General features: G+C 37.8%; 1 protein-coding gene across 1 annotated transcript in view; it reads right to left on the bottom strand.

Moving 5' to 3' along the window:
* Positions 1-18,811, bottom strand: part of sh3kbp1 (SH3-domain kinase binding protein 1) — a 61,998-nt gene extending 43,187 nt beyond the window's left edge. Inside the window, exons 1-2 of the mRNA XM_055181591.2 lie at positions 18,480-18,811; positions 5,738-5,895 (exon numbers count right to left, since the gene is read on the bottom strand). Of these exons, the coding sequence (XP_055037566.2) occupies positions 5,738-5,895; positions 18,480-18,483 (162 nt within the window). The 5' untranslated portion in view covers positions 18,484-18,811. The remainder of the gene's footprint in view (positions 1-5,737; positions 5,896-18,479) is intronic.
* Between the last annotated feature and the right edge of the window lie 986 nt (positions 18,812-19,797).

Here is a 19,797-nt window from a genome sequence, read left to right as displayed (position 1 = left end):
TTGAAGTTGCAATAGCACTGGCATTATTTATGTTTATTAAAGAAATCCATTATATGTAAAAAAAAAAACGAGTTAATGTTGTTAATAAAAGAAATTCTGAATAGCAAAAACCACCTTTGAAGGTTGTCATGTTGTCGTCTTATATTTGTTTTAGATTAATTTGTGCCTCTCTTTTTATGTTGGTCAGTTGACTGTTAATTAGATCCAATCCATGTTCAGTAAAAATACTTTGATGCAGAAATAAACTAGCTAATAGACCAACTGTATAGTATTGTTTACAAGTGTTTAATATTGGTATCGGCATCGGTCAGAAGTTGTCTGTTTAAATCGGTATCGGCCCAAAAAAATCCGATCGGTGCATCCCTAATATATATAATGAATATAGTCTTTTTTACTTGTTGATTTTATTTTGGTATTTTTTATCATTGTCTAAAATGTTATAATACATTAAGCTAATATATTTTTATAAGCTAATATAAAAAATGTATAAATAAATATTAAAATTGAGACTATTAATAGAATGTGCTTTGGCGGGCAACTCGCAGACTCTGTGCGGGCAACCTGGTGCCCGCGGGCATCATGTTGAAAACCACTGCTGTATATGATGCAACAAAAAGATTAGTTGCGATTTACAGCCCTATTAAAAATAAACTCCATTACTTGCATAAAAAAATTCAGACATACAAACATCACATCAACCTGCATGCTCGCTCACACGAAATGTTTATGGTCAAAAAGCTGTTAAACTTTGCACATGGAACGTGACTTCTGTTAGCGTAATCACAAAAACATATTCTAAAATGTTTCAACCTCATTCGGATGTTCGGAGATCACTGTGAGCCGTTAAGGTGTAATATGACTCACATGCTTTGCTGATGCTCCAACTCAGCAGAATCCAAACCCACAGTGAGAACGAATAAGACCGGCCTTGCATCAGTGTGCAGGCACCATCAAGCACTTTACTAAAAAAAACTCCAATGCACTAAAATCTGATATTTAATACAGACTTTTGAAAATTGATATGAACACGTAAATCCATTTGAGAATCCATTTGCCAGGTTTTATATAAATTAAGGAGTTCAGATTTAAAAGCCACTAAACGCCAAAATGTCTGTCAAAAATGAAAATGATATTAAACTAATGCTCTCGGCACGTATTATATACGTTCATCCAATACCTTTGCTTCGAAACTGCTTGATCCCGGTCTCAGGCAATTCAGAAATACCGGTTTGTTGGCAGAATCAGAGTCTGATTAAAAATGCTCATTTACAAACAAACATGTCATGAGCACTTTTGCACCTGAGCTCTTTAATTCCTTTAGCGATGCTTCACATAGTGTTTGGAGCATTGAAATTATAATGGTATAGGAAGAGCATTCGTGACCCTGCTTGTAAAAAAAGAGTTAAGTCATTTTAGTGTTTTTATTGTTTTCTACGTAATATAAAAGAACATGCTGTGAAAATATAACCTTGATATCTTTAATATTGACTGAGTAAGGTCATGTCATAGATTATGGGGCATTTCCTGGCTACGATTTATCTTAGTCCCAGACTAAAATGCATTTTTGATCTGCCTTACTTTAAAAACATCTTGCACAGACATATCTTAACATATATCGGAGCCAATGTTTTGTCTCAAGATGCACACCAGTATTTTTTTTTTTTTTGTAAGGTTTGTTTGTAAAAACCACTTAAATGTCTTAATATATATCCACCACATCCATAACAAAGTACCATGTATATCACTGACACAATAACCCGAAAGCCACATTTAAAGAGGACATATAATGAAAATCTGACTTTATGTTTAAGTGCTATATTCGGTTCTTTAGTGCTTCTATCAACATAGAAAATATGAAAACGATCAACCTAGAAAACATGAAAACGATAACGAAAACGAAAAAATAGGTCATTGAAATTTGTCTCCCCTTGTGATGTCAGAAGGCTATTTTCAGATCTAAGCCTATCTTACGAGGAATGTTGCCTAATAGAGTGCAACACGATAAAACCAATGGAAAAAAAAGGCACCTTCAGCATGTGTAAAAGACACACCTAAGGCAGGTCTAACTCACTGTGTGCGAGAAACCCCTTGTATGTTCTAGAACAAACGCAGCAAAGATATTTAATGCTTATGTACGAGGCATATAGGCCGTCGCTGAGTTTTATTCATTTATGATGAGGTGCGTTCTATGTCAGTGCCGGCACCTTCATGCACAGACCGGTTATTATATTCTCTGGTATATTTGCTTTTTATTTATTAAATACATGCAATTGGTTGATGAAACAATCATTAAAATTAAGATACAATTTATACAAAACGAAATTCACTTTAAAGAATGCTTTCTACAAAGCAAAACTTAATCAAGTGGTAGAAATCATGTCTGAGGATTTACAAAAACAAAACTTAAGCTGCACTTTACTGTTAGCCTAAAAGACTTAAATGTTAATAAGTTGGAACATAATCAGGAGAAACTTTGATTGTAATTATTTTATTGCTGTATTTTATTTACTATTCGAATGAAGGAATTTACCGAAAAAATAGCCTGTAGCATTTACTTTTCGCAAACCTTGTGAGCATACGAACCCAAACGCCCTGACCTCGCGGCAAATGTTTTTAAATTGTTTATTAAGTAAAAACAGGAGAGTTATGAAAAACTGAGTGTGAGGGATTTGTTCACTTCTCTCAAAAAGATCTTGGAAAGAGATGACTAACTGTAGTAGCGTTTAGTCCACTGTCTATAATAGCCTAATTTAGAGATCACTTTTTTTTAAAACAACAACTTTGACCGGTTAACGGTCAACCATCGGTCAAACGATCATCGGTTAACATCCCTAGATAATACCGCCCCTTAATCTGCACTATCCAACCACGGCACTGCTATTTAGTGCAGAGATCAGCTTATTTGCATTTAAAAGAAAGGACACACCCAAAAACGGCACATTTTTGCTTACACCTACAAAGTGGCAATTTTAACGTTTTATAATAAATTACCTATGGGGTATTTTGGGCTAAAACGTCACGTATATACACCAAAGGGGACACCAAGAAATTATTTGACATCTTAAAAAAGTCTTGTGAAATGTTTCCTTTAAGTCAACCATTTTTACTGACTTTCATAAAGTGTCTTAAAACATCCAGCAGTGTTTCTTGAAAGCTTGTGTTTGGAAAGCCCATTGGTCATGCTCAAACTGTCAAAACACATTTGGATTGCACTCACTGACTTTTTCAGCACCTTTCTGTTAAGCGTTGACCCTGCCTAGACCATCAGAGGAAGTATGCACTTCCCTCTATCATGTGCCAAAGAAAAGGAAGTGACCTCACAACAGAGACTCTCAAAAACAGTGTGAACAGTCAGACAGTATCTATGCATGAACTACTGTATATCATGTCATCTTATTAACAACTAAAAGATAACTTTTATATAGTTTTACAACTGCATACTATAAAGTCACAAAACTACTTATATAATATATCAAAATAGGAAAATTCATAATTTACTCTCACTTACAGATCAACTGTAAAAAAATTCCGTAGAAATTGCAGCTGGGTTGCCAGTAACTTACCGTAGATTTAAATTTAAGTTTTTTACTGGCAACATTTTGTTCCAAGTCAAACGAACATCAAACATCCACAAGTCTTTGTCTTTACAGAGTAAAACTAAAAAAACAGCATCAAGCAAAACATTCTGGGAAACAAAATCTGAAGCAAAAAAACAGAAAAAGGTTGATGATGATTTTTGGTTCCCAGAATGCTTTGCATGAGGCTGTTATTGTATAGTTTTATTCTGTAAAGATAAAGACTTGTCAATATTCAAAATTGATTTAACTTTAAACACACTCCTGCCAGTAAATAACATAAATTTAAATCTACGGTAAATTACCGGCAACCAAGCTGCAATAACATTGAAATTTCTACTGAATTTTTTACAGTGTATCAGCATGTTGAAAACACAGAATCGTCAATTGATAAACTATGTCTTAAAATTACAAACCATTTAATTTTTACATATCGTCGCTGTCCAATGAAAATTGTGTATGTCCATTTTGCCGATTTTGAGATTTTTCAACGAATTGAATGTCCAGGTTCATTTCCGTATACAGTATGCTTCACATATCTAAATGGCCAATGAAAAGTTGTGAAATCATGTCATCTGATTTCACGTATATCCATTTGGTGTCAAAGCTGTCAATCACGCCGCATATCTCCCGCCCTGTTGAAGCATCTCGCCAGTCTCGTGAAGTTTCATCGAAGCTCAGCACTGGATAGCCGAATAAACATAGCCTGGTGAGACAATGACTTTCCTTCATCGAGGTAAACTTTTTCCCTCGACGCCAGACATACGTCTAGAAGTGACAAAATTACGATAGGACTGTGCAAACAAAGTATCTGTCTAGCATTACCATGTCAGTGTATTGATTCATTGTCCCTTTATAGTTTGCAAGAGACATTTAAAGGTGCTCTAAGCGACTTCCACGCATTTTAGACCATAAAACATTTTTTGTTACATACAGCAAACATCTCCTCACTACCTGCTTGCTTGCCTGTCCGCTGATCAAACTGTAAGAAAATGCGATCTCTGTAGACAGCCTAGGCTCCACAAACTGCAATAAAAACACAGTGGCCAAACCTAGCACCACGAAACAAAACAAAGTGTTCCAGCCAATAAACGACAAGAAGGATTTTGGGGGGGTTGGCGTTCATGAAAGCATGGAAGGGAGGGGGAGGAGTTAGCTAGGCTCCGTTTGTTTGAAAACAGTTCAAACATCAACAAAAAGTGACTTCTCACAGATTTGCTTAGAGCGCCTTTAATAAATGTATAATTAATATTAAATAAACTACGCGTTTTTAATAAACTGAGACGTAGGCTATTTAATAAACTGAGCGTATACATCTGTCAATATGAAACGCGACTTGGCCATTCTAATTAATGATCGGAAGAACGCGTATCGACCACCGTTACTGTAAAATATGCACGTATGTCCATTTAAACTCAATTTTGGTCAAATTTGGATTATATCATTACACTGGCAAGAATATGGTTACGTGTAAAGATGTCGTACCAAGTATGACAACGCTACATTCAACTGCTTTTGAAATACGTTCTTTTTTACTTCCTGAAAAGTAACCGTTTTGGACATACGTGAGTTTTATCGGGCAGCAACGATATGTTACCAGATACGACATCATGTGCGATTCTGAATTCTGAAAACAAGTCGATTTACAGTAAAACATAAAAACTAGCAAAGCAAGCATATAACAAGTACTTTACTGAGAAAGTGTGAGAATTCTGGGAGTGTTCCCACATCACACTTTGCTGGTGCTAACAAGCATGAAGCGCTACAACACCAACAGGCTTCCATGGGTTCCTCACACCTGAATTTGTGAGAATCTGCTGGTTATTCACAGGATCCCTTGCGCAATACGGCCCTAAAGTACTGCTGTCATTTCAGCGCATGTGTCAAAAAAAAACAAAAAAAAAACACACACAATCTTTCTTTCTTTCTACAGTGCTGCTAAAACACAAAAAACACAAGCTCTCCATCCTCTGACAGTCAGCGGTTAAAATCGCCTGCAGAGTTTAGCACAACACAAACACCCACACTCCAAAGTAAGTGATGATAGAAACTCATTCATGCTAAACCGAAACAAAGGTCCAATTTCCAGCTGTGAGCCGCAGAGTCCTTCCACTAGTTCCTGTTAAAAGGTCATGGGTGCAAAGGCTGAGCTCGGCACTTACCCTGACGAAATTGTCGGGGAAGACACCCCTTCGACCGTCCAGCTCCCCTTCCCACCAGCCCCCTTCATCCTTCCTGATGTTGCTGATGATGTCACCGACAGCGATGGTCAACTCGTCATCGTGCTGGGCCTGGTACTCAAACTCCACAATGGCTTCCACTGAGAAAAAGAGAGAGAGAAATTTGAGTCCAGAGAGAATGGAGCTTGAAAGCACTTAGGACATCAGATTTTCACTTAGCAACGGGAAATATCTTTTAGGTGAGACAGAGGCAACAAGATTAAGGCATAAGTCTGAGAAATCAAAGCAATGCTCGTAGCTACTTGACACAGAGCCTATAACAGCCTATAGAGATTCTCTGTGCACTTTGGTGAACTCCAGCGGAGGTGCTATATGCACTCCCGAATCCTGTGGCTTTAAATCTGATGTTGAGTGTTGGCATGAGGTCATAAATGGGAAAGCAGGGAGTTAACCTTGAGGATGGGCGTGAGAGATAGAGATAGAACATCGCAGTGATGCGTTTATGAGTCATCAAACTGTGCCACACAAGCAAAGATCACGCCTACACCCTGCAAGATGCCCTGCACATGCAAAAACGCATTCATTGCGATGCAGCAAACATCCTTTTTAACTTCTACGGCTCAAGCTTTGTGCCGCAACTCATGTTGTTGACTCGAAGCATGTGCGTCAACAGCACGGAGGAAAAAACATTTCATAATTTCAGTGCAACCAGACCTCAGCTCAAAACCGCCCCCCTTGTACAACTTAAAGGTATAGATGGCCGTACGTCAGATACTTTGAGATGATAGTGCATAAAATCGCAGACCACAGACACAGTCTCTGCAGTCTTGTTAGGAAAGTTCTTAGCTATGCAGGGAAAGATGCATGATGAGTTCGTATAATTGCGATCGTTGAGCCTGCAGCCATAACAAATACAAAGGTACTGAAGACTTCCAAACATCTGGTGGAACATCTACATACACACACCAAACACCTACATACACAAACCCACACACACAATATAAATACAGAAACCCTGCAGTTTTTATTGTTAGACAGAGATTCAAAGAGTCATTCATCATCCTAAATGGCTGATGGAGCCCAGACACAAGCTGTAGATTTTTTGTCTTTCCTGCATTGATCACAAGGCCAAAATAGACACAATTTGCAATGTTCATTTTTAGGTTATTGATCATCTATTGTTCATAAGAGACCCTGCCTGGGAAATCCAGGGTAAAGTCTTATCATATAAGCATGAGATTAAGAGCATTAAAGTAGGGATGCAACGATAGGATTTTTTGGGCCGATACCGATTTAAACTTCTGGCCGATACTAGGCTTGCCGCGATGGTCGGTGAAACGGTGATAACCGGTGCTTCAGCCTCTCACCGGTTAGATCACTTGCCCACCGCGACACCGTCTTTCACCGTCGTTTTGATATTTTCGTGTAATTACATCATTTAGTTTCGTTAGAGAAAGCAAACACTTACAACTGAAAGTGTCTGCTGACTGAATTTAGCGGAGCTGAACGCGCGTCACGTCACAGAGAGCAGCAGGTGTCAGATTTCATTTATTCCTGTCAGAGTGTGCGAGGCATGCTGACTGACCAAACGAAGGCAGAAGCCGCGTGCTTACTAGTTTTTGTTATAATATACATAAATGATGTTTAATATAACCAAGATCGTTTTGTTCTTGTGTTTTTCATCAAGAAAAATAATAAAGCCATCATTCAAGCAGCGCTTTATGGAGAAGTAGCCGGTTTGCTCTGCTTGGGACTGACAGGTTCTGTGAGAATTACCTGGGCACATTGACTCAAGCACTTAAGTAAACCAGCTGTTTCACTCGCATTGCACGCAATTCATATGCGATTTAACGCAGCATACGCAAGCACTGCATTTAAACAGTTGCGTAATTCAAAAGTGAAAGTAAAATGTGCACGTCTGCATGCGCATTTATAAGCCCCTCCCACCCGGTGAAACCGGGATCACCGGGTTTGTGACGCGCCGATTAACCGGTGAGAAAATTCTGTCACCGCGGCAACCCTAGCCGATACCGATACTGATTTAAAACACTTGTATACAATACTATACAGTTGGTCTTTTAGCTAATTTATTTCTGCATCAAATTATTTTTACTGAACATGGATTGGATCTAATTAACATTCAACTGACCAACATAATAAGAGAGGCACAAATTAAGCTAAAACAAATATAATAAGACAGCATGACAACCTTCAAAGGTGGTTTTTGCTATTCACCATTTATTTTATTAACAACATTAACTCATTTTTTACATATAATGGATTTCTTTACGCAGTTAATTAATAAACAATCGGTATCGGCCTTTCTTGTGCTAATGCCGATATTCCGATAGTTTCAAATTTCTCAAAAATCGGCCGATAAATATCGGTGGCCGATACATCGGTGCATCACTACATTAAAGTTTGATTTCAGTCACTGATTACAAATCACCTTTCTAAATATTAAACTGATTTTCCATTTCCTTTGGTGTGTAAGTGTGTATTAGTACATGTAAACCATATGGAAAAGGTGCATACACTAAACGATGATGCAAGTTATCGTTTCCAACTAGGGGTGTAGCGATACATCGTGCAATTCTGCTTGCTTTGCTTCTAAATGAATTATGGTGAAATGCCACCACATCCAAAAGCCAGATGGCGCTCTCGTGCAGAAACTCAATATGCGCCGCAGAAGAAGAACCATTACACAGGCAGCTCCAGGAAATGTATAAACATACTTATATCGCTGTTCTTCAAACATATATTATGATTATGTTTGATGAGTGTTGCTTTTTCAAATGCATGTTATAAACGACTAAAACTGTGATTTTAAATTAATAAAGACTTTGTCAAATAGCCATAGCACATGAAAGAGTTGCGCATAATATCGCTATTGCGATTCCGAATCAATATTGGACAGGTATTATAGTGTGTATAGTGAAATATCGCTACACCCATATTTCCGACGTAAATCTCTTTTCTTGGACTACAACAAACAGACGGATTGTAGGCAACAGTTTACTTCCTGGGCCGGTTGACGTGGACAAGACGGCATTTTCATAATTCCTAATGCTTCCTAATGCTAAGTTAACTCCTGCTAGCATTGCATTTTGAGCTAGTCTTACAAATATGGTAAGGAGCGTTACAATCCAGCTGACATCAAAGGTATTCAGGCCAATCACAACGTACAGATTAGCTGGCCAATCAGGGACACAGCGCTTTTCAGATCGATGAGTTTTGTACAAAATCAGTGCGTTTCAGGCAGAAAGGGATATCTACAAAAATGTATGGTATGCGGAAAATAATGTTTTTTGAACCATAAATCACGAAAACACATTGTATTATACCAAACACACAAATTTATGTTGTTTTTTTGGGAATAAAATAGGTGCCCTTTAAAGATATCAAGGTTATATTTTTACAGAATGCTCTTTAGATTTTGTAAAAAGATTTTTTATGATGATTTTATGTAAAAATTTGTAAATCACAAAAAAATGACTTTCAGGGTTTCCAGCAGCACTTTGCAGTTCGGGCATCCCGCCTAAGATGGGAAACCCTGCCGCCTTAACAAGGTCATCCAAAAAAAAAAAAAATTGCTGCACAAAAGGCCGTCAAGTGCATCTCGGGGAATAGCGCAGACGCGCTTTACACCGCGAGTGGGCACGCGCGCCACACGGCCAAATGAGAGAAAGACGTGGTCCGTCACTGTCTGGAGGATAACTAGTAGCCAGTTGTTAGCTGGTGATTTTTGTTGTTTGAGCAACCTGCTAGCTAGGTTGCATGTGTCTGTTGATTCGATGTAATTGTTAAGCGCTCTTGCTCACGTTATTTATGTGCATCATTTACATGCTACAGTAGTTACACTCCTTTAAGATAATGTAATTAATAGTGGGAAATAATCAGTTTTTACAATCTACGCGCTATCTATCATCGTTTGCCAGACGTTCTACAACATCTGCTTCAGTTTGTGTTTATTAACCCTTTAGTTTCACTTCATCACGCAGCTATTCCCGTTGGAGGTATCTGTTAAAAACATTTAATCATTAATAATCTAGTATGTGTTAATTTTCTGTCATAGTTTCTTCAAAATGAAGTTTTATTTGAGTGTTTTAAATAAAAATATTTTCATTTTCATCATGACGCGTACGCCCCTTTGATTGCCACGGCCCCTGGCCACATATCAACTGACAAATTTTCTGCGGGAAACCCTGACACAATTATAAAAAACAATTTGCGTTAAAACCTTCTTAGCTTACCACGATTTAAAAGTTACGCTTATAGTTTTTTTTTATTATTTGAGCTGTCAAAATATGTCTGTTTTTCAACAAACACAAAGGCAAGTAGATGAAGTAACCTGCTATTTTATATTTCAAACAGAGATGGCGATAGAGAGGCAATAGTTACGGATTGCAGCTTTAAAGGTAGTCATTTCTGACAATTGTTTCTAAACACATTATAAATGTTAGAAATGTTTAGAAAGACTAAACTTTGTAGTACTGAATTGTGGAGTTATACCATTAAACAGTTTTTCATCAATTCTGAGTTTAGAATTATTTAAACAGGGTTAAAAGGGTGACGCACTGGAGCCACTGAACATAGCCCCGCCTCTAACACAATCTTGAGCATCCATTCCGGTATTTGAAAGTTGAGAGAGACGGCAGCTTTCCCTCTAGTGGGCGGGGTTTCAGCGGATATAGATTTTGATAGCTTGATTTTATTTACTTGTGGTTTTTTCAGCATTAAAATTTAGGTGGGTGGTTAATAACGCCTTTTTCTTATGGTGTGAGAACACATTTAATATTGGACTTCACACTGACTTTCCATAACTCTTAAACATCATGATCATTCATTCCTTAAAATTTTATTCTAGGCTTTGATGACATCATACGCGCATCCTGTGTCCTCTCTCCATCTTGTCTTCCAGCTGTTTGAGGTTTGGATACAAAGGAAAAATGTAACATAAAACACAGCTGCCATGGTTCACAGTGAAACATCTCCTTCACACACATACGCCCCCGCACCCAGAGTACTGAATCTGTCATGCCCGCCAAAGTTTTGTTTAACATTTTTGTGTGACCTTTTCTCAGCAGGCCCACACACAAACACTCAGATACACCTTATAGTCAGACCAAAATATAACAACAAAGCAAGCCTTCTACTTCCTGCTTGTTTGTGACTTTCTCCTTTCGGTGGTCCAACTTTGCTGTGGCCCTTTGCTTAAGAGCAAGCCTCTGACTCAAAGTACCAACCTTTGGCATAAACGTGTTTAACATACATCAAACGTGGACCTATTGACTAAGCCCAGTCAGTAAAAACCTAGAAACCATCCAGAACCATTCAAGTATGTGTGTATTAGTACGTGTTAATGATGTGCAAAAGCTACAAACCCGATGACACAAGTTATCATTTCCAACGTAAATCTCTTTTCTTGGACTACAACAAACACACTGAAGCTACAAAAATGTACGGTATGTGGAAAATAATGCGGAAACCACACAAACGCATTGTATAATACCAAATACACAAAACAACCTTGTTTTTTAGCAATGAAATAGGTGCTCTTTAAGGCAAAAATATGGATAATTTTTTTACACATACGCGACGGTCCGTGTATAGTGCGCATAGCGCAATTTTCATCATCAGAAGAGTGCGTGCCGTACTGTATGCGCACAGCTGGATTTTTGAAATCCTGCATATATTTTACACGTGGGTCACTCATATGTGTACAGGAGAATGTAGTACGTTTTATTTTATTTATTTTGTTATTTAACCTTGATGCAGTGAATTTTGTCACAATGCGAATGTGTCAAACATCTGCATACAAGTCAAATAAACTATGCTTTGCAAGGCTATGCGCTTCACTGTGCACATATGTTAGAAGACCTCAGTGAAAACATGCCACACTTTTTTTTTTACGTCAGCACAACATTTAAGCTCATGCATTAAACATCAACACATTTAATCTATAATACACAGTGAATTTGTGCATGCCCGATCAATTACTTATGTTACATTAGCATTGCACCCATATTGCACTGCACACTGCTTGCATGAATCTTTGGAGGTCTATTCTAATTTAAGAAAAAATTATTAGTGCATTTCATGCAAATTTTTCCCTTTTTGTAGCTCAACTGCTAGAGAATGGTGCTAGCACCAGCGAGATGAAGGGTTTGATATCCAGGCAATGAATGTACTGATAATATGTACATTTATTCATTTAGCAGCAGACGCATTATCTGAAGAGACTTACAAATGAGAGCACATTTAACACTTTGTAAATGTACATTGTCCATTGTATTGATAAGGACCACAACCAATTTTTCAGCTAATGATGTGCTGGACCTGAACTAAAGTCCATTTTCTTTCCTTGTCTATTGGGAGCTTGTTACTTTAAGCAGGTTTAAATTGGTACCGTTTAGACGAGTTCTCGCATATCGAGTCAGGTTGGCTGCCTCTCCCTTATGTAATCTGTAAGGCTAAGCAAATGTACTGTATTACTGTGGATTGCATTAAATAGGCCGACATAAACATAATTGAAATAGGTAATTCAATAAAGCGAGAGCTAGCACAGTTTAGGCCCATGTCCGACCGTGGAGTATTAGGTGTGATAGGCTCACACAAGATGCAACACATACTGTATTTGGCTGAGGTGATAAACATATGCAGGTTTTGCTTTTATTTGTTACAAGACAAACTCTTCTGCAGCTCAGAAGATCCAGAATTAAATTTATGTTGGTCTGATACTTAATATTGGGTTAACAGTGTGGCAGGCAATATTGAACATTGGATATTACCGAGATAACTGTGCTGAATTTGAAGGCGGCAGCCTCCACCAAATTTCATGCCGCCTTTGGCTCTTGACGGGTGTCTTTGTCACGTGTCTTCATGGAAATCACAAATAATCGACACTCTTTTTTTAAACAGATTCGTTTTAATGAACGTTAAAACAATTCAGTCAATAAGTGAATCAATCAGAGCTCATTGAATCAATCAATCAAGAATCAGTGAGAGAAACGCATAATGAAGGACGTAAAATAGCCTTTTTTGGCATCTAAATAAGACTTATTAGTAAGACTTGGCACAAATTATTTTAAACGTTTTATGCAAATTATTAACGAAGAAGTTAATGCTTAGTTCATTATTTATTCACTTAGTCATGAATCAAGATTCATATAAAAGCATTAATAGATGCCAGAGCTGCTAGTTTGACTACAAGAGACTAAAAATACATAATAGGAGAGGTGAAATATTATTTTAAGCATCAGAATTTTATAAAAATCCCTGGGGTCAGCCCATGAGCTGTGTTTGACAGTCGGAAAATAACACAGCTGATATTCTTAACAGCCAAACTATTTTACGCCACCTTAGTTAATTACACACCTCTGAACTAAGCCCGCCCGAAACTAATCCAGCTATGGATGGCAGTACAAACATCACAGGACAAAAAAACTATCTAATAATACCCCTCCCAGATACATCATACATTACAAAATATAACAGAATCTAACAAAAGCATACTACATTCACAACAGTACTGTGATCACTATTATTAACCCATTTCAGACCATACATTCCTCTACTATCTTCAGAGCTGTCTGGTTAGGAGGGGGGGGGGCACTGTCCTTCCATCTTAGCTTAAGTCAGCTCTGTTGTCAAGGCAACAGAGAAAATAACAATGACATGAATATGCATGAATCAGCTGATTCTGTGTGGGCGGTCCAGAAATTGCAGACTCTCCATTGTACCTGACTGCAGAAATGACTATTAAAGCACACGGTGTGTTATCATTGCTTGTCCTAAATCTGTCCGGTTGCCATGAAGTTAAAATAAGATGTCTGTTAAAGGTGCCGTAGAATGTAAAACTGTATTTACCTAGGCACAGATGAATAATAAGAGCTCTGTACATGGTAATGACATATCATGAGTCTCAAACGCGATTGTTTCCTCCTGCTTATGTTAACCTTGTGCATGCAAAAGACAGCTGGAAAACAGGCCGATCTCGACATAACACCGACTGTGACGTTACAGTCACAATGTACGACCCCAACATTAAATTTAGTACAATGGTGTTACAATGGTAAAACAAAGTTGTGACTGCTGAGTTAGCGCTATATACTAGTTAATGCTATATGCTTGCGTTTAGGCTAAAGTTCAACTATTGACGTTATAGTTGCGTTTTGCAGATCCATACTGAAAAAAAAACCCTCAAATTTACCACTCAGAAACAATAACAATCTCTAAACAATTGATTATTCCTCAAATTCTGTATCTTCGTCTGATACAGACACAAACATAAGGTCTGTTTACTTACACATGCACGTACGCACACACACACACGTACACACACACACATTCTGGTTTCCATGTTTTGTGGGGACATTCCATAGACGTAATGCATTTTATACCATACAAACTTATATTCTATTCCCCTTACCTAACCCATTCCCTAACCCCAACCATCACAGAAACCCTTCTGCTACTTCAAATTTTCAAGAAACATCATTTTGTTTGATTTATAAGCTTGTTTTCCTCATGGGGACATCAAAATGTCCCCACAAGGTCACAAAAACACTGGTATTCCTATCTTTGTGGGGACAATTGGTCATGGGAGGGGTTTCTGTGACTCCGTTCGCTTTCTGTAATCACATCACTACTAGAGCAAGCTCCTGTTTGGTTAACATGGCGCGTTTTTCCACCAAAGTTAACATTTTTCAACTTGCGCGTTTCCATCGGCAACGCTCAATTCGCGCCATTCGCACGAACTAGACGCGTGTATGAGGTGGAATCTCGCCTACCGCGCCGCGCTAAACGCCTCATTCGTGCCGCAAGACCTCCAGACGCGCATCAACACGTCTTCACATTGACTTCCAACATTGAAATCATTTGCGCTTGACGCATCTACTGTGGCTGGTCTGAACACAGCATAAGAAACAGAGCATTAAAAGCCAATCAGAGCATGTAACATGTAAAACCATCTCTCGATAATTTTGGCACTTAAAGGAAGTGCTTGCAAACTAAGTGCTCTTCCGCCATACAATATAGTTCTCATTTTTGATCTGCTTAAAAAAATCGGCACATTTTATTTTGTGCCATCATTCTTACTCATGTAACAATCTTTAAATAGAAAAAAAGAAGTGTTTGGTGGCTTCTAAATCCATCCCAGTTTGAATCCTAAGGAATGAATGGGGCTAGGCTAAATGCTAACACAGTACATGCATTGAAAAAAGATAGGTATTCGTCTAAGTTGAGGAAAGAACATACTGTCTACGTAGATATCAGAGAACAATTGAACATATTATTTCAATGCATTCTTTGGCACCTTTAAGATTAGAGATGCACCAATGTATCGGCTGCTGATATTTATCAGCCGATAACTGATCAACGTAAAACCATCGACATATTGGCTATAGCATGAAAGTGGCTTTTGCACCCGAGCTCCTCATATGTAACATTATTAAATGAAACACCTGTAAATGTTGTTTCATGCTTCCTTAAAGGCGCTCCAAGCGAATCTAGGTAACATCACTTTTTGTTCATGTTTGAACTGTTTTCAAACCAACGAAGCGTAGCTAACTCCTCCCCCTCCCTTACGTGCTTTCATGAACGCGCCCAACCCCCACCCCCAAATCCTTCTTGTCGTTTATTGGCTGAAACACTTTTTTATGTTTCGTAATGGTAGGTTTGGCCACTGTGTTTTTATTGCAGTTTACAGAGATCGCGTTTTTACAGTTTGATCAGCGGTCAGGCAGCAAGCAGATAGTGAGGAGATGTTTGCTGTATGTAACAAAAAATTTTTTAAAACGCGTGAATTCGCTTAGAGCACCTTTAAAAGCTTTTACGTATAAAACAAAAAAATAAAATCTTGAAAAGGATCCTCTGTGACCACATGCGAGTCACCATGTATGTTAAGTTTCCAAATCATTTCAGCCAAACCTCTGATTATTCAGGTTAAAGTTCATTCCCGCTGAGAAACTCTTGAGATACAAGAACATGACTGGTGCAACACACCGAATGGTTAACTTCTCTCAGATGCACAACGCATATGGTTTGTTAAAAAGAGCTCCAAGTGAGACATTTTACTAAATGATAAAGATCTTTGTGTCTGTAAAGCACTTTGAAGTTTGTATGCTATACTGTGGACATATGATGCATCCAGCAGTGCTCAGATTTTGTGCAGTTTTATTACTATGTAACTGTGTGGTTTACGGGTATGTGGGTCAGTAAATATGAGAAACCGTACATTATTATCACTGAAACTGTTGCATAACATCATACAAAATCTTAAACTAGCTTTCGTGGATTGCCAGTGGAAGAGAATTTAAAACACAGGCATATGATGTTCATGAAACAAATTTACATTATTTCTTAAAATAAATCTATTTTGTATTAACGCTCACATTAAGTCAAAAACTTAAATCTTGAATGAAGCAATAACCTGCTTAAGAAATCAGTGGTTACTCCGAAACATATCATTCCTCTTTTAAGAAAAACATTACACTAAAAAACAACTTCTATTGGCCACATTCAAAAAACATATGGGATGCTATAATGCTGCACATTTTCCATCAGTACTGAGCAGATAATGATTTCACTTACGTGTGTCTAAACAACTGTCTTTTGGTATACCAGTATAAAGCTCATTTGATACTACGATGCAATATAAAACACACAAGCCAATATCCAAACCTGGTGTCTTTCGGGAGAAAAGTCTTGTGATATACCTGCGGTAAGAAAATTATTATTTTTTTGCTTTCACTGGCAATAACAAAACAACTATCACAACAGGGTGGAAACTACGGAAGATCTGTAAATACGAGGAACTAAACGCAAACATGCATTTAAGTACTTCCCCGTTGTATGCTGAAAGGGCAAAGAAAGAGCATGAGACAGCAACCGTGATAGTAAAGAAACTGTAACATTTCCAAGAATCCAAAGCTTACCACATCACTGGGGAGTAAAACCACTGCAGATATGGGTTTAATTAACTTGCATGCAATATGAAATTCATAGGGAGTCCCCATAAGTGCAAAATTCACTGAATTCAAAACTGAGGCATGGGACATGGAAGCAAAGTAAAGCTGTCGTTCCAGCTGGCCATTGCTGAATCAGAAATAATCGGTGAATCATGTGTACTAGTCTGAAAGGTTTTTTTATACTTGGCCCATTATGATTTCATTCCTAATCACTTTACTTTACATGGTTTTGTATCTAGTGTCTCATGATGCTAAAAAATGCTAATTCAAAATGTGTTTAATCCAAGCTAGGCACATGAAATGTTCACTTTTTCAGATCTGGTTTGCATTTATAATGCATGTTTTACATAGTCTACACACAGCTGGCCCCCGGATCATTATGATCTGTTACGTCTTGTATATTTACACCGATGGCCTTCCTCGCTAAACAATGTAAGCAAGCACCGGTATGTGATGGGGGGTTTGCTCAAAACCTTCATCATGCTAATTATATTTTCAACACGTAACCCTGCTTATCTCAAGGCTTTGATGACTTTCCCCAAAAGATCTGAGAGACGGGTGCACGAAAGAAGTGTTTTGTCAAAGACAAGCCCGAATCCCTTGATAAGCTCATCGTCTGACTGAAGGGATCTGTTTTATCAGGGCATAGCCTGATGTCTGCCTACTTTTAATATGTTAATAATGCAAATCAAGTTTAAAATAATTTGCCACTGTGTCTTTAATATGCTTGGTAATATGGCAAGATTTGAGAAAGTGGATTTGATTTTGCAAATCAGGCAAAATGTTAAAAGCGCTCTCATTCATAAGTCGCTTTGGAGCATCTGCTAAATGAACAAATATGTTCATACACCAAGTTCCTGTAGCTCAGTTGGTAAAAGCATTGCTTTAACAGTAAAAAAGGTCATGGGTTCGATTCCACGAAAATATAGACCTTGAATGTTTGGGATAAAAGCATCTGCCAAACCCACAACTGTAAATGCTTACAACATGACTTTCACATCCCTGTGTTACATGTCAGTGTAGATTCACATTATCTGTCAAATCTAAAACAAAACCGATACTCAGATATTTTTACTCAGATGGCAAAAACTGCTGCTTCCCAGCTATTGAAAGTGTTGTGCTTGTGGGCGTCAGGGGAGGCCTTCTGTTTAAAAATATATAGGTAAGCATACAAACAATACAGATAAACCAAAATATTTTGCCTACAGAACCACATGATGCACTGTCACTCTCAAACCACCCGATACTATTTAACAACCATTTGATTTTGGCATAAACTACAACAACTGGTGTTCAGAAACATTTGAAGTACATTAACAATTCCAAACTGTGAAATAATATTTACACCAAATTGAACGCGACGCGCTATTACGTCATTGTCATAGATAAATACGCAATTCATTATAACCGCGACCGATGTACTGTAGCCACATCTGTGTAACGGGCAGCTGGAGGAGAGCAGGAAACCTCAGCGGGAAATTAAATTCAGTCTTTAACTCTTCATTGGCTCGGAGACAGCAAAGTGGAAGAAAAAAAATACGTAAACGTGTCCACATCTTGAAACGATCAGTTTCATCTTTCTAACACCGTTGCAAAAATCATCATGAAACACGAGCGCGACGGGCGCGTCATGCAAACAATGTTTAGGATTCCATCATCTTAGTTTCATAAATGTTTTGTGTCACATCGATAGATATCTAAATGCAAGATCTGGGTCAATATACATTGTCTTTCAACAAATCTGTTGCACTTACCCATTTATGAACTTGTTTACTCGACGCGTTTGTCTAGGAGAGCGATATTTTCAACGTTGAGAGAAAGAGAGAAATCCGCTACTTTCAGGAGATGCGAACCCGCTGACTCAAGCACTGCCAACGATCATTTACAAGGAAGGAACGCGGGCTCTAAGCATATTTCTTTAAGATTAGTTTAACCCTCATTAAAAGGGCAAAGGGGGCAGGGGCAACAATGAAAAGGGGAATGAGATGATCTGGATGTTGCCCCAGCCGCACGGCGCCTAGCAATTTTGCCTCCGTCGCTTTACGAACTCCAGCCTGCCGTCACTGCGCTCAGTGGGCGCTATAGAACCGAAAGATCTCGCGAGAAGTGGATGGCTGCCTTTGATAAGCGAGCCCATCAAACGAGATTTTCTATCCGCTAATTTAAATGTGGGCTAATTTATATTTTTATAAAAAAGTCTTAAGGATTTGATCTACTCGAAACCTAACATAAAGAATATAACATAACATAACAATTATAATTAGTTTTAAGAACTGTGGGTGTTTGTATGAAGGAAACATGCAAAGAATTGTACAAAAATGTAAAGTTTTAAAACATGTACTTATTGTCAAGAAACTTAAAATCTAGTAATTATAGATAAAGCGTTAATAACCCGTATTTCTATATTAAATATATCTTTCTTTCTTATTATGAATAAAAATATATGTACAAATCCCTCTACAAATTAGCCATATACTACATTTGTTAAACAAAATTAAATGCAAATCATCATTTGGTAAAACTAGACATAGGTTCAAATATTTTGTCATACCTCTCTCAATAGTCACTGCTGCCACCCAATGGCCATATGCCACCAATGCACCTTTGAATTCATTTTTACTCACGCCTCCTTAATGAATACACAAAAATAAAATAGTCCCTTTTTCCATCTCTCATATTCCATTTGATTTATGTCTACATGCATGCTTTTGGATTTACCCCTATTGTGCTTTAATGGACTAACTGCAATAAAACTTGGGATATTGGAATGGTTACAAATATCACATACAACCAGAAGAATGTGCTTAGACAGCAGAACGTGTAGTCAGCTTGTAAGTAATGGTGTGGAAAGCAAAAGAAAGCAAACCGTAAAAGTCACAACACACAAACAGGAAACAGACTTTTACTGCATATTTTTGCCACAAGAGGGTGTAAGCCATGACTTATAAGTATGATTCATTTTGTGATTTGCTGTTTATCTTGTAGAAACTTTAAGGGCCCTATAACTTTACAATCCAATAGAAAATTGTTTTATTACGCAACATGTCAAGGAGAGAGATTATGAACAGACTA

The sequence above is a fragment of the Misgurnus anguillicaudatus genome, chromosome 25, assembly GCF_027580225.2.
Source record: "Misgurnus anguillicaudatus chromosome 25, ASM2758022v2, whole genome shotgun sequence".
NCBI lineage: Eukaryota > Metazoa > Chordata > Actinopteri > Cypriniformes > Cobitidae > Misgurnus > Misgurnus anguillicaudatus.
This window is presented reverse-complemented; position numbering and strand designations above follow the sequence as displayed.